The sequence below is a fragment of the Nycticebus coucang genome, chromosome X (assembly GCF_027406575.1).
Source record: "Nycticebus coucang isolate mNycCou1 chromosome X, mNycCou1.pri, whole genome shotgun sequence".
In the NCBI taxonomy this organism is placed as follows: Eukaryota; Metazoa; Chordata; class Mammalia; order Primates; family Lorisidae; genus Nycticebus; species Nycticebus coucang.
The window spans coordinates 92,805,322-92,819,848 of NC_069804.1; the positions used below are offsets into that span (position 1 = coordinate 92,805,322).

A 14,527-nucleotide genomic window follows, 5' to 3' on the forward strand; every position below is an offset into this window, starting at 1 on the left:
TTACAAAGGGATTTTGTACTCTTTACTTCTTTGATATTCACGGTTTTACAAAAAGACTGCTTTCTATGTCTCTAAAAATTTACTTGTATACTAAGAGAATAATCATATTAGTAAAATAAAACTAAATGAAAATGAGTATCTGAAAAAGCATGGGAACATTTACTCAACTGAAAAATAAGCTGCTCTCTGCTCCTTTCCTATGGTATCACAGTTCTAAAATCTGAAAATCTCACCTTTGGCATCCCGTAACAGAGACTGCCGACCAACACCTAGTAATGTCTGTACCCCAGGAACACTCTGAGGAATCTCCTTATCTAGTAAGGGACCAATCCGCTCACAAATTTTAAGGAGGTAGTCTGGAGGGATGTGTGCATTGGCTGCCACCTAAAAAGCATAAATAAAACAGGGAAAACAATAGTATTTATTTGGTTTAAAAATCTACTCCATTACCATACTCATTCATCATGAAGCAAAGTACAGTTTTAAAAATATGGAATCATAAAAATATTTTTTTTGAGATGGAGGTTTTACTCCTGTTGCCCAGGCTAGAGTGCAGTGTGGCATCATCACAGCTCACTAAAATCTCAAACTCTTTCAATCAATCCTTCTGCCTCAGCCTCCTAAGTATCTAGGACTACAGGGGTGTGCCAACATGCACAGCTAATTTTCCTATTGTTTGTAAAGATGGGGTATGGTTTATGCTCAAGCTGGTCTGGATCTCCTGGCCTCAAGAGATTCTCCCACCTTGGCCTCTCAAAATGCTAGGATTATAGATGTGAGCCACAATTCCCAGCAGAAAATTACCATTTTAAATATTTAATACTTGAACTAAATTTAAGAAATAGACATAAAGTAAGTACATTCGAATGATGTAACATTTAAAAAGTATAGCACTCTAACCTACTCTTTACATGTCTTGATAAAAATCATATGCTTAGCTATTAATCTTTTAAATGCTACCAAGTGGCAAAAGTATGCCAAAATCAAAAGCACAGAGGTTATGGGTTAACTCTCTACTACTTTATTTATTCAACCATATTGATGAACTGATCAAAAAATAGAAAACTAGATTCTATGCAAATGGTAAGAACACAAATGAAAAGTACTATCTGCATCAAACTCTCACTCAATAAAGCAGAATTGTTTACCCTATAAAGTTAACTCATTTTCAAGAGAGTATGGAATTAACAATTTTATAAATAACATGCACTAAATAACTGAGCCCTGAAGCCGAAATTCCTTGAAACATGAGCCATATCTCAAAAAACACAAATTTCTGCACAAGAGCTAATATACATACATAAAAATCAGACAGTAAAACAACAAAAACAAAAACTGTGCTCCATTTTTTTAATCTAAGGGTAATGCTAAAACAGTAAACAGAGAAAACAAGAATATTAAAACTAATCCTTACATAAAAAGAAAATAATATACCTATATATATATACACACACACACACACACACACACGGTGCCAAAAAATAAAGAAAAAAAAGAACTGTATTAAAATTGCAATGCTCAGTACATACCAATAACAAAAGATGAACACAAGTCATGTTGAGCATCTCTTGTAATTGCAGAAGTCAAACTGACTTGAACATTACAAATTTAATAGAAATTTTTCCTTTCTTAAAATGGTATACATTTTTTGGCACCCTCTCTATATAGACCCATATCGATAGTATTTCTAAGTGCTATAATTTTAAATATATATGCGCATGTACATATATGCACATACATATATCTAGCATCAAATAGGACACACAGTCTTATCACCACCAATTACAACAGTACAACACAAAAGAATAATTTTATAAATCCACCTCAGTCATTAACAAGAAAAAACAGATTTTGTGTATTTTCTTTACTACACAATTCCTAACATCTAAGAAAGTATCAGGCATAAAGTAGGAATGGACTAATATTAGTTCAGTAAATAAATAAATAAAAAGCAGCTGAAGCCTAACTACAGTTAATGTTATTGTAAGAATTCCTGAAGGAAAAATCTCAAGATTCACATATTGGAATACGTCTTTTGTCTTCCTAGGAATCACAAGTCAAAAAACCACAATTCAACATATATTTAGAATTGTGAGAATACGTGATTCTACTGTAATTATTATTTAAAAAATTATTTCCCACCAATTATGTTTTTTTGTAAACTTCTTCAAAAAACAATTTTAATCTACCAAAATCACTTAGGCCTGGATAACTGTCATAATGTTCAGGAAGGATGGCAACCAGATATTTCAGATTTGTGTCTAAAAGTTTTAGTTTCTAGATCAGGACAAAGGATTAAGCAAACACTTTCAATTATTTTGTGCATCTTTATAGTTTTTTGCCTAAATAACTATATAGAATTATATTTTAGTAAAATATAGAGGTACCATTAAAGTCAAAGTGGCTTATAGTTCTACCTAAAATAATTCTCTTATTACCTACAGAAACTGATATCCAAAAATCCTAGTTTATAATTCATGCCCTCCACATCAGAACATTTCCTAAATATACCTACATGCAAATATAGTTAGTATCTTTAAAATACGTATCTGAAAGAAATAAATCTTTAAGGTATTGCACACTAACATAATAGATATCTATAACACTTTATGCCTCTTTACCCCAACCCTATCTTGGATGAACAGGGTTTTGAGTACCAGCCATCACTTTTTCTTCAAGTAAATGTTATATGAGGGGCTTTACACAGAGTGGTGTTTGTCTTTACTGCCAATTTTCTTTTCTTTATCCCCTGACCAACTCAATAGTTACTTGTTACAAACTAGAAATGCATTTCTGTATATGTTGCATTTCTACTAACTAGAAATGCAACATATACAGTATATATAATCCAGAAAATAGGAGTTTCTCTAATTACAACACTTAGAATTACTCTCTTATAGAAAACCTGTCAGAATTATACTTTAAACTGACATTTTAAGGCCCCAGCTATGCTATTTTATAGAAACAATGTCTTACTTATTGGCAGCTAATTATATAATTTTTTTTATCAATTCCTCAGTAATAATTCAAAAACACAAAATCATTAACATTATAAATGAGTCTGCATATTCACCAACTAAAACAAGATGTATCTACTAACTTCTCACCCTTGAAAATCTGTATAAGTTTCATAAGTTTGATTTTCACCCTATCCAACAGAAAACAGCTCAATTTCTAAGTAGTCCCATTCAAAAAGTATTTTTGTCTAATATCAATAAAAATTTGATTACCACACAAATAATCAAATTTCATGAGATAAACAGATTTGGTCAAAATAATGGCAAAAATAAACTTTTAAGATTAAACATACTAGCTTCTCCTTGAAACAACATTAACAGGCTTCCAATTTACATTGAGATAGTTTTTACTAAAAAGTTTCCTTTAAATCAAACTTGAAGTGTTATAAGTGATATGATAGTTAAATGTTTACTTGGATCTATTTCCTTTTGATTAAAGCTGGAACCTTTTAGGCCAAGCATGGTGGCTGATACCTGTAATCCTAGCACTTTGGGGCCTGAGGCAGGTAGATCCCTAGAGCTCAGGAGTTTGAGATCAGCCCAAGCAAGAACAAGATCCTGTCTCTACAAAAACTAGCTGAGGGCTGCAGCAGCTATAATCATAGCTACTCAGGAGGCTGAGGCAAGATGATCACTTGAAACCAAGAGTTTGAGGTTGCTGTGAGCTATGATACCATTGCACTCTACATGGGGCAACAGAGTGAGACTCTGTCTCATCAAAAAAAAAAAAAAAAAAAGTTGGAACCTTTTTAAAGGTGATCTTTTCCAATAGAAGAACTTTTTTTATTGTCTGCCCTGGGTAGTTACTTTTTTAAAGTTGATTTTCTTATAATTCTAAATTAAAGTTATATATAAATATAATGCAATAGTTAATAAAATGTAATTTTTAAGTATGTACTTAAAATATTCTACAAAATTCATGGATTTCTATAATAAACCACTCTTTTTTTTTTTTTTTTTTTTTTGAGACAGAGTCTCACTCTGTTGAGACTGGGTAAAGTGATGTGGCATCATAGCTCACAGCAACCTCCAACTCTTGGGCTGATGCAATCCTCTTGCCTCAGTTTTTCTATTTTATTTTATTTTTTTTTTAGTAAAGATGGCATCTCGCTTTTACTCAAGCTGGTCTCAAACTCAAGCTCAAGCAATCCGCCAGCCTTGGCCTCCCAGAGTGCTAAACCACTCTTTTTTATTAAAGCTCAAACATTCTAATTTCAGTCATTTAACTAAATTTCTCTGTCAGAAATATGATGGCCAACTAATAATATTCAAGTGCTTTAAGATCTGTAGACGTAAAGCATTCTCTAAAAACAAAGTTTAAGAGAATAATACAAACTTCTCTATTTGTTAAACAGCATTAAGGAGTTAAATTATAGAATGTTTGAACCAACCTAACTCTGAGTCTTACAGCGAGAAAACAGATCCCAAGAAATAAAGTGCCTTATTCAATTGTCATATGAAAAGATAAAAATCTTTGTCTCTCTGTCCACTGCTCTTTCTACTACTGTTCTACTAAGACAGTTGAAAAATCATAAAGATAAAGATAATTAACACAAAGGCTGCAAAGAGATGAAAATTATAAGTCTGAATAAACTGAAATAAATTAAATGAACCCTTGATTATATACCTTCTTGATATTAAGATTGGCTCACCTAAAGAACAAATCTAACAACTGAATTACCACACTTCAAAATCATTATGGCAACTAAGAAGAGAGCACTTACTGGGATGATCCTACTCATTATAATTAGTCAAAAGGAATCCAGCTAGGCACTGACTAAAATGTAATCTCAGGAGACTAGGCCTGTAACAAGAGCTACTTTGAAATAATTTCAGGTAGCAAAACTTTTTTTACCCTGGCTTTTAGAGATAATAGAATCTGACAAGTAACAAGGAACTCTAAAAAACCTTTTTTTTTTTTTTTTTTTGGAGGGGAAACATGGAATAGGAACATGTAAAAGTTAGCCATATAATCTTTTGATCCTCAGGGACAGAAAACAAAATGGATTTTAAAAAATACTACAATCTTTTAAATATATCTATATAAATGTAGTATAGAGATAAGCACAGTACTTTGAAGTCCCAGAGTTTGGATTATTCAGGCTCTAAAATGTACCAGTTGTTACTCTTTCCTGGTAGTGTGACACAGTAGAAAGAGTTAGACTTGAACCTTTCATGCATCCCAATTCCTACTTAACGTGACCTTGGGCAAAGTTACTTAGCTTCTCCAAACTTGAGATTCCTCATTTGTAAAAGAAGGAGCAATAATAACTATCTCCTATGTTTTGGTTAGGACAAAACCAAAATTATTCACTCATGAATGTATTCATTGAGACAATTAAAAGTATAGTATTCAACAGAAAGAAGATTAAACTGCTGCCCTAAGGGAAATCACAGTCCCAGTGGAGGAAACTAGTAAATAGAAACAAATTAAAGTTGTAAGGGCCCAGATGTTAGTCCAGACAGCAAAGGAAGCAAAAAAGTACAGTACCTAATGTTGCCTGGAGGTAAGGGTTCAAGTCCAATTTCACACTTGAAAGATATGGGAAAAGTTCACAAGGCAAACAAACGGAAGGGAGGGTGTTCCAAGCAAAGAGAAGGGAACCCTAACCCAGTAAGTGACAAGCACATAATAGCTCCTCAATGTTTAAATTCTCCCCCATAATACCACGTTTAAAAAATGAAAATAAAATTACATGTAAAAAAAAAACTGACAGAAAACACAAATATTTAACAGTAGCTTTTCTTCCTGATACTTTCCAGTAAAATATAAATGTCTCAAATAATTCAATATTACATCTTTGTAATTTAAGTGTTGTAAAAAATAAATTAAATGTCTGGTTTTAAATTTGCTGAATTTGAAAGAGGAAAAGGGGAAATTTTGAAGGAGGATGAGGGAAAATGGGGAAAAAGTGGAAAGAGTAAGCAGGTATTTCTCTCGTTACAACACTGTTTAGTAGGGTGGACTACAAAATGTTAAGACTTCCTATCACTATCCTTTGTACATGTTAATCATTATGCAAAGCATTTCTTTTTCTTTTTATTAGTTTTAAGATTTTTTGTCAGGAAAAAGCTAGAGGAACCCTCCCAGGCTCAGATATTCTCTGGGTTATACCACCTCAAGAAAACACTGAAAAGTATTATAGCCCTGAGGGCAGATGAAATCAAGACAAGGACGGGGGATCCACCCACATTCTAGAAGTTGCTCCATAGAGAAAATTCCAATGAAAGAACTCAGTATCAGCTACCAGATTAAATAAACCTAAAAAAATATATATCATGGGGTGGCACCTATGGCTCAGTGAGTAGGGTGCCGGCCCCATATACTGAGGGTGGCGGGTTTTAACTCGGCCCGGCCAAACTGCAACAAGACATGGCCAGGCATTGTGGTGGGCACCTATAGTCCCAGCTACTTGGGAGGATGAGGCAAGAGAATTGCCTAGCCAAGGAGTTGGAGGTTGCTTGCTGTAAGCTGTGATGCCACAGCACTTTACCAAGGGTGACAGAGTGAGACTCTGTCTCAAAAAAAAATCTATATCATGCGTCTAACACAAGTAAAGAAAATTGAACAAATAATTGAGGGGAACCTAACTACAAAGCACCATGACAGATATGAAAGTTCATGAGAAAACATCTTAAACAAGGTAACTTAAATTACAAAGAAATAATTATCAACAATACATGTAAGTTCAGTATAAGATCAATCAAAAGGTTTGAAAATCCTGCAATAAGACATCTAAAAGAATCACACTATATGTCCTACTTCTTAGAAAAGAGTAAATACTACACATACTTAAAAATACAAATGGCACTAAATATCTTTTGAAATACATCCATTTTTTGTGTGAGTTAACAAAGACACACTTCGAAACGCTCATTTGTGGTTGAATTCTGACACACATTTTAAATACTCTTTTTCAATACTACTGTTTTACATACCCCTTTCCTAACATAAAAATATTAAGAAAATTAGGAGGGGATAATTAGATAAGAAAATGTAAGTTTGGGGGTCACAGTTCTCCACATTTCCATGCTCATCATTCAGCCTCTCTCCTAATTTTAAAATACAGTGAACAGGCAAGGCATGGTGGCACTTCGGGAGGCCAAGGTGGATGGACTGCCTGAGCTAACGAGTTCAAGACCAGCCTGAGCCAGAGTGAGACCTCATCTCTAAAAAAAAATAGCTGGGCACTGTGGCAGGTACCTGTAGTCCCACATACTTGGGAGGCTGAGGTAAAAGAACTGCGTAAGCCGAGAGTTTGAGGTTGCTGTGAGCTGTGATGCCATTGCACTCTACTGAGGGCAACAAAGTGAGACTCTGTCCCCCCGCAAAAAAAAAAAAAAAAAATGTAGCAAACAATTCAGTTGCATAGTATTTTAAAACCAACAAATTGCATTCTGTCACATTTAAACTAATTTGGTCCATACCACAACAAGTAGAGATTTTCATTTTATAAATGAAGAAATTGAATCTCTGAGATATTAAGTAACTTGCCTGGGATCAATCAGCAAGCAAAGGTTATGGTCTACACCAAATCTTAGAATCATTTCTATCACCCACAAAGTTCCATGTAAGAAATGTCAAACAGGGTGGAGCCTGTGGCTCAGTCAGTAAGGCGCCGAGGGTGGCGGGTTCAAACCCGGCCCCAGCTGAACTGCAACCAAAAAATAGCTGGGCGTTGTGGCGGGCACCTGTAGTCCCAGCTACTCAGGAGGCTGAGGCAAGAGAATCGCTTAAGCCCAGGAGTTGGAGGTTGCTGTGAGCTGTGTGATGCCATGGCACTCTACCGAGGGCCATAAAGTGAAACTCTATCTCTACAAAAAAAAAAAAAAAAAAAAAAAAACAGAAATGTAAAACAAGGGCATCTAAATTGCAACACAAACCCTAAATCAGGGGTCCTCAAACTGGGGGCTGTGGGCCACATGAGGCAGTGTGATTATATTTGTTCCCATTTTGTTTTTTTACTTCAAAATACGATATGTGCAGTGTGCATAGGAATTTGTTCATAGTTTTTTTTTTTTTTTAAACTATAGTCCGGCCCTCCAACAGTTTGAGGGGCAGAGAACTGGCCCCCTGTTTAAAAAGTTGGAGGATGCCTGCCCTAAATTGTCTTCAGATTACTATTTTGCTCCCAACCAAAAAGAAAGTATTTCTCAACCAATGAGTAAACAGTATTAGTAGTAAAACAAAAACAACTAAAACTAATATTAAAATGTGACAAAGATAATTTTAGGACAGAAAAATTTTATGACAAATTCACCAAATCCAAATTCTTAGTCCCTAACAGCACTCTCTCCAACTTTCATAGTATCATCTCATTTGTACTGAGATGCCAGTTTTCCAAAGATTAATGATAAATCTCCAGAAGGATTTTAATCATTGAAAATATGTTCCTAGAGCCCAAGTGTGAGAAAAAAAGGCTGAGGATCAATCTAGACAAATAGCTGAAGCCAACATGTTTCAAAGAGAAAGAGTGTACATGTGACTCAACCAAGGTCAGCAGTAAGAATGCAGGCTTCCAGATACTGACTTCTCTCTGTAGTAATACCTGTCAGCTACTATTATATGCATACTACAGTGCACTAGAGTTGACCAGCACATGCCTTTTGGTTTCCCATGATGCATTCTGTTCTTCCGGACTAAGGCTCTATGTCCACATGACACTTAATAAATCACACATACTTCAACTGTTTCCACACTTAGAGATGCAGTAACTACACTAGTAATACTGGAAGCATTCTGTGTTCTACTAGACAATTTAAGCTGTTACTAGTAATTGGAGAACGATACCTGGTGAAGGTAAGAAAAGAATACAGGTACGTCTGGAATTCAAATACAATGTTTTAAAGTAGTTGGTGAGGATCAAATGAGATAATGTAGAAATACTTCTAAAACTAAATATATTATATGCAGATGCAACTTCTTACAACATATATCATAGATCCATGATCTATGAACATAATATTTTTAAAGACATAATATTCATAAAAGTATTTTAAATAGCATAAAATTACTTTAAGTATTTTGTATATAATTTTTTTTTTTTTGCAGTTTTTGGCCAGGGCCGGGTTTGAACCCACCACTTCCAGTATATGGGGCCAGCACCCTACTCCTTGAGCCACAGGCACTGCCCTATATAAAATACTTTTTAAAGATATAATCTTCATAAAAGTTTTTTAAATAGCATAAAATTACTTCAAGTATTTTGTATATAAAATGGGGGAAATATAATCTATGTCATTCCAATGTAAGCACTAATGGGAGCTTTCAGTTCTATGGATGAAAAACTGTTGAATAAATGTAAAAGGATATACCATAACTAAAGATATTTATATCTTTGCTTCAGTATTATGGAAGGAGTCCCCTTAAATTTTAAAATCTTATAATTTTCCTTTAAAAAAGTTTCCAAACGATCATTTTGATGTCCATAAAGTTCATGTGCAATTTAAAGTTTACAACTATTTTAAACTGCACACAATAAAGTTCGTGTGCAATTTTAAATGTACAACTATTTTAAATTGCACACGAACTTTATGGACACCCTGTATAAAATTTGCATATTAACAAAAACTGTTTACACACACACTCAATCTCACATTCATTCCTATGTTCATCATTCCCAACAAAGCTCTAAAGAAGAAGAAATAAAATACTGAACAATTCAATAGGATCACCACAAATTAAAGGATATCTATATTTATTTAAATTATCTACATTAAGATGAATTGCAAGAAACAAATTTAGTTCTACTGTGTTTTCAGTAACAGTCAACTAGGAAGCAGAAAACAACAAAAAATGCCCAGATCACAACTTCAAAATTCTCCATCATCCTAAAATTCTAAAAAATGTTTCATTCTGAATACCACATTCAAAAACCTTATACCTCAACATAAACTGACAGGCAAATTTCATGTATAGACTCATTTTGTTTCAAGACACTTCAGATCTGAAGATGTCAGTACTTGCCTGCCAGTGGCTTTAACAAAAAAACAACTTCCCTTGTGTTCCAAATTACAAGTAAAACGGTAAATCAGATGTTCATTTCAGAAGAAAAAGGGAAGATTTCTAGAATTTGTAATAGTAACAGTAGTAATAAGGTGTTAAAGAAATCCAATTTATTGTTACTTAAATATTCTTCTATATAAATCAAATTAAGCATTACAGTCAATTCAAGTGAAAGTAAACCCATGAATGAAAAGGCAGGATTTTTGTTTCAAATATGCATCTATGTAGCTATCTAGCCCAACCAGTACCACTTTGATATCCTTGTTTATAGTCCCTTATTATACATTTTTATTCTTTCCTTTTCATACTCCAGTATACCTTAAGTTTGGAGTATTGCTGTACAAGTTAATGTGGCAGATATGTAAAGATTATACTATCTATTAATACTTTTCTCATTTTTCTCTAAATTTCAATCCAAAACATGCACCTAAATCAAAGAGTACACTGTATAAATCCATTGTACTGATAGAACTTCAAAAAATACCTACCCAAAGAAAAACCACCTCATCTCTTCCGCAATGGAGCCACTCAAAATCAGAGATCAAATGTGAAAAAATTTTAAACACTACAACTGATGAATCTAGCACTGCACACTCAGTTCTCAGCTACTATATAGTCTGTTCAAATTTTCACTCAATCCTACCCTATCTTCCTTTACAAAGAAATCCCTTTGCAGAAAATAGACATTAACTTCAAAGATTATGGTATCAAAAAGTATTATCCCTAGAAAATCTGGATCCCAGTAAGGAAAAATAAAAACCTAAGCACACAATATAAGAGTAAATGAGGGCGGCGCCTGTAGCTCAAAGGAGTAGGACCTGATAGCTCCACTTTAGGGAATAAGGCTCAGGAAAATAACTTGGGGGAAGAAGAATACAGAAAGAGAAAACTTAACTATGCAAAGATTAGTGAAAAACTGGGAGTTGGTTTCAATTACAGCATCTTAAATACAACTGAATTTTTTCTTATAGTTAAAAGATTTATGACTATTCAAATACACGGGTAAGTATATGTAAGTGTTAAGAAAAATATAAAGCACAAAATAGACATTGATCACAATTATGTAAAAATATGCCTTACAAAATTAAAGGGGAAAAAATCCAGTAAACTGAGATGTTGTGTGTGTGTGTATGTTTATGTATGTGGTAAGGAGACTTCATTACTATGATGTTTATTTATTTTTATCAGTGTAAAATTACTTTCAGAAAAGCTTTTTCCTTTTAGTCTCCTTTTGCTACTTGCTTAAAAATGGTCCCCCTTGCAAATACATATAGGTTGTAAGAGGAACAAATATAACAAACATTTCAACACACCTCAGTATCAAAACTATACCTACAAAACTTAACAGTCATTTATTAAGTGCCAAAACATATATTAGTAGGCACTGTTGTTTTTCCCTTATTTGGAGGAGAAAGAAGGACTTAAGTCCAACAAAGTCTAACTACATTTAAGCATGCAGTTTTTCCAGAATAACTTTATACATCTTAGAAATTGTTACCATTACTAGTACAGTCAAATTTACTCTTACCACAATTATTATCTCATCTTCTGTGACTAACAAAATATAAGAAAAAAATTTAGTAAATTTGGTAACAATGTGGCCTCACTGTTATAATAAAGAGACATATAAAAATGAACACTAAGACAATTTAAATATAGTGTTATCACATGCAAATTTTAAATCATTTTATTTATATTTGCAGTCTACTATACCCCCTCCAACTTTCTTTAACTGTCTGACTTTCCTCCACTTGGATCTTATTTAAAGGAAGGGTAGCTGAATTCTGATTTTAGTAACATCCCTTTCTCCTTTCGTTACGCTACAATGCACCCTGGCAGGGGCTAGCACAAGGGAATCCATTGCCCTCAAAATAAAAACTCACCTTTTTTTGCGTGTCAGTGCTGAACAGTAGGTGCCTTTATACTATGAATTATTATCTGCAGGATGAACAACACAGCCAGCCAATCCAATGCCTTTGGTCCTTCTCTAAAGTATATTCTATTTTAAAATACACCCATTGTTGTTTCCTTGTAAATCCAAAATTGCAATTCACCAATTCTCAATAAAGTCATTATTCATAGTTTTTATTTAGTGATAATGCATATATACAAATGAGATGCACTGATAATATAATGAGCTACTTTCCAAAACCTGAAAATGTAGAATAATTGTGCTTTTATTTGGTAGTTTATTATCTAAAGACAGTAAATTTTGGAATTGGCTTGACGTTCCTTATTATTTTTAAATATATGGTTTTTCCGAGTCCCTGGCCCGTCAACTCCCCACCAAAGCCAATTCTCTACCCGCCCCCCCTTAAAAAAAAAAAAAAAAAGGACCAAGGCTGGCCTCAGTTCCCGTATTTCAGGCCAGGACCAACCAGAAACCAGTTTTCTTCCACTAATACGGAACTCTGGGCTGTTACCAACGCTGTCATTGGCCAGCGTCAATCCTTGGTACGTGCCCCAAGATAACCCCCTGGTTTCTCTCCCTTTTCCCCTACAATGGGCCTTTCCCTATGTTTGTAACATATTCACAATACACAACACGGCATCTGTGATAACCAACTTACATTCTTCAAAGTTTTCGGGTGGAAACATGCGAGGCCAAGCGGAAGGCAAAGCACCCTTTCTCCGACTTGCAGGGAGGGGGGAAGGGGCAGTCGTTCTCTGGCTCCGCACCAACCTCTCAGAGCCGAGTAGGCTGATAGGTTGGGGGCGGGTTGGGGGTAAAAGGTGGGGAGGGAGTGGAGAAAGAGTTAGTTTAAGTTGAAATGAAAACTTTACTCACCAGATCCTCGAAGCTTCTTCGGTGTTCTTTCCCCTCCCAATCTAAGCGGCGCGGAATCAGCTGGAGGCCGAAGGAAAAGAAAGGGGAGGGGGGACAAACGATGAAGGCAAAGCCTCCGCTCCCCATCAACCGGACCCTGCCTGGGTCCCAGTACTTGACTCTTTGGCGTCTTTATTTCTCTTGGCCGGACAGCTATTACCTCAGAGATAGGCGGAGGTGGGGGGACGAAAGAGGAGGAGAAATTACTGAAAAAAAGCCTCCCACGCGCCTAGAGAGCGGGTGAGTTAAGACCCCAATGTTGTCTTCCCCTTTTGCGGAAAGAAACCGGTTCACCCCGATGACAACAGCTATGGGTATCCAGATGAAGCCTCCTTCCAGGCCCGTCTTCCGCCCCTGACTTTCCCTCCCCTTCCTCCAGTCTACCCCCACCCTCCCCACCCCTTCCCAAAGGGGCTCCGTACCTGATGTTCCTCGAGCTCCTGCACTAGCACCTGAGCAAAAGGGAAACATGAATATAAGGAGCAGCTCGGGCCATCAACCCATTCCTCCATCTCCACTTAAAACCCAGCCACTGATGGTCAGACTAGTCAAGGCCGGCCTTTCCCTCACCTTCAGGAAAACTGCTCACCCCGCTGTCTCGATTTCCCCATTGGGACCATTCCCCCACTATTCCCAGATCTCCCTCTCCCCCTCACCTGAGCTGATTTGTTGCAGGGTCCGGACTGCAAGAACCTAGCGATCAGGTAATACAGCTCTGAGGAAGAGGGGGGGGGAAGAGGTTGAGAAGGAGGCAAAGAAGAGAAATAGAAGCTTTTTCAAAAGAAACTGACAGCAGTCGCGCTAAACCCCCCACACCCTTAGCTCCCCGGACACAGCTACCCACCGGCTTCGATCTGGGTAGGTGCCGCCGCCATCCTTTTCCCGAGGGGGTTTGGGGGGAGGTTCGCTCCAGAGGGGCTGGCGGGGGCGGGTGGGGGCGCTGCCTCTATTGTGGTGAAGCCCCCATGCTCAGGAGTCCCGCCGCTTCCGCTGCGCTCTCCGTCCCAGTTTCGGTCTCTCTCGGATTCATCGCATCACGTTTCCACCCATATATATTCTAGCCCAAGAGCTGAGGAGGCGGAGGAGGAAGAGAGGGAGAGAGCGAGAGAGAGGGAGAGAGCAAGATCGAGGGAGAGCGAGAGCGAGCGAGAGAGGAGAGGGAGGAGCAGAAGTGGCGAAGGCAAAGGGGGTGGAGAGAGGGGAGGGTAAAAACAGTGAGAGGATCCTGCAGCACTTGCTTTCGCCGCCAGAGGCACTAACGCAGTACCCTGGCCTCTGCTCTTCCAGAGGGCCGGCAGTTGCCTAGCTACCGCTAAGGAAAGGAGGGGAAGGTGGTAACGGGCAGCTGACTCTCTGTCAACCGCCATAGAACTCTATGGTGGTGTTCGCGTTCCCGTTCGCGTCCGGGTCCGCGGGCTCCGAAGTCGCTTGCCCTTCCGGCCCGGGGCTCTTCACTGTGGGATGATCTTGAGGTACTTGTGAGGAGCTTGCTTCACTCAGCTGCTTTCCTTATTTTCCTCCAGGTACCAAAGCAGTTTTGTTTTTTGTTTTTTCTCTCCCCCACGAAATGGAAGCTTGCCAGTTAAAGGGTTTTGTGTCTGAGAGAGAAAAAGGAGCCCTTACTTATTTGTAAATGATTTTTGTACCAAATGAAAATTCTGTATTTAACAGTCCGGA

The 14,527-nt window shown here is 36.8% G+C and overlaps 1 protein-coding gene across 3 annotated transcripts in view; it reads right to left on the reverse strand.

Annotated features, from left to right (window-relative positions):
* BRWD3 (bromodomain and WD repeat domain containing 3) overlaps window positions 1–13,961 on the reverse strand; it is a 157,274-nt gene extending 143,313 nt beyond the window's left edge. For 2 of the 3 annotated variants that reach the window (XM_053580306.1, XM_053580307.1), the window contains exons 1-5: window positions 13,695–13,961; window positions 13,507–13,565; window positions 13,273–13,302; window positions 12,812–12,871; window positions 234–384 (exon numbers count right to left, since the gene is read on the reverse strand). In XM_053580306.1, coding sequence (XP_053436281.1) covers window positions 234–384; window positions 12,812–12,871; window positions 13,273–13,302; window positions 13,507–13,565; window positions 13,695–13,725 — 331 coding nt within the window. In that variant the 5' untranslated portion in view covers window positions 13,726–13,961. The remainder of the gene's footprint in view (window positions 1–233; window positions 385–12,811; window positions 12,872–13,272; window positions 13,303–13,506; window positions 13,566–13,694) is intronic. The other variant, XM_053580305.1, reaches the window with a different exon arrangement.
* Window positions 13,962–14,527: the final 566 nt, after the last annotated feature.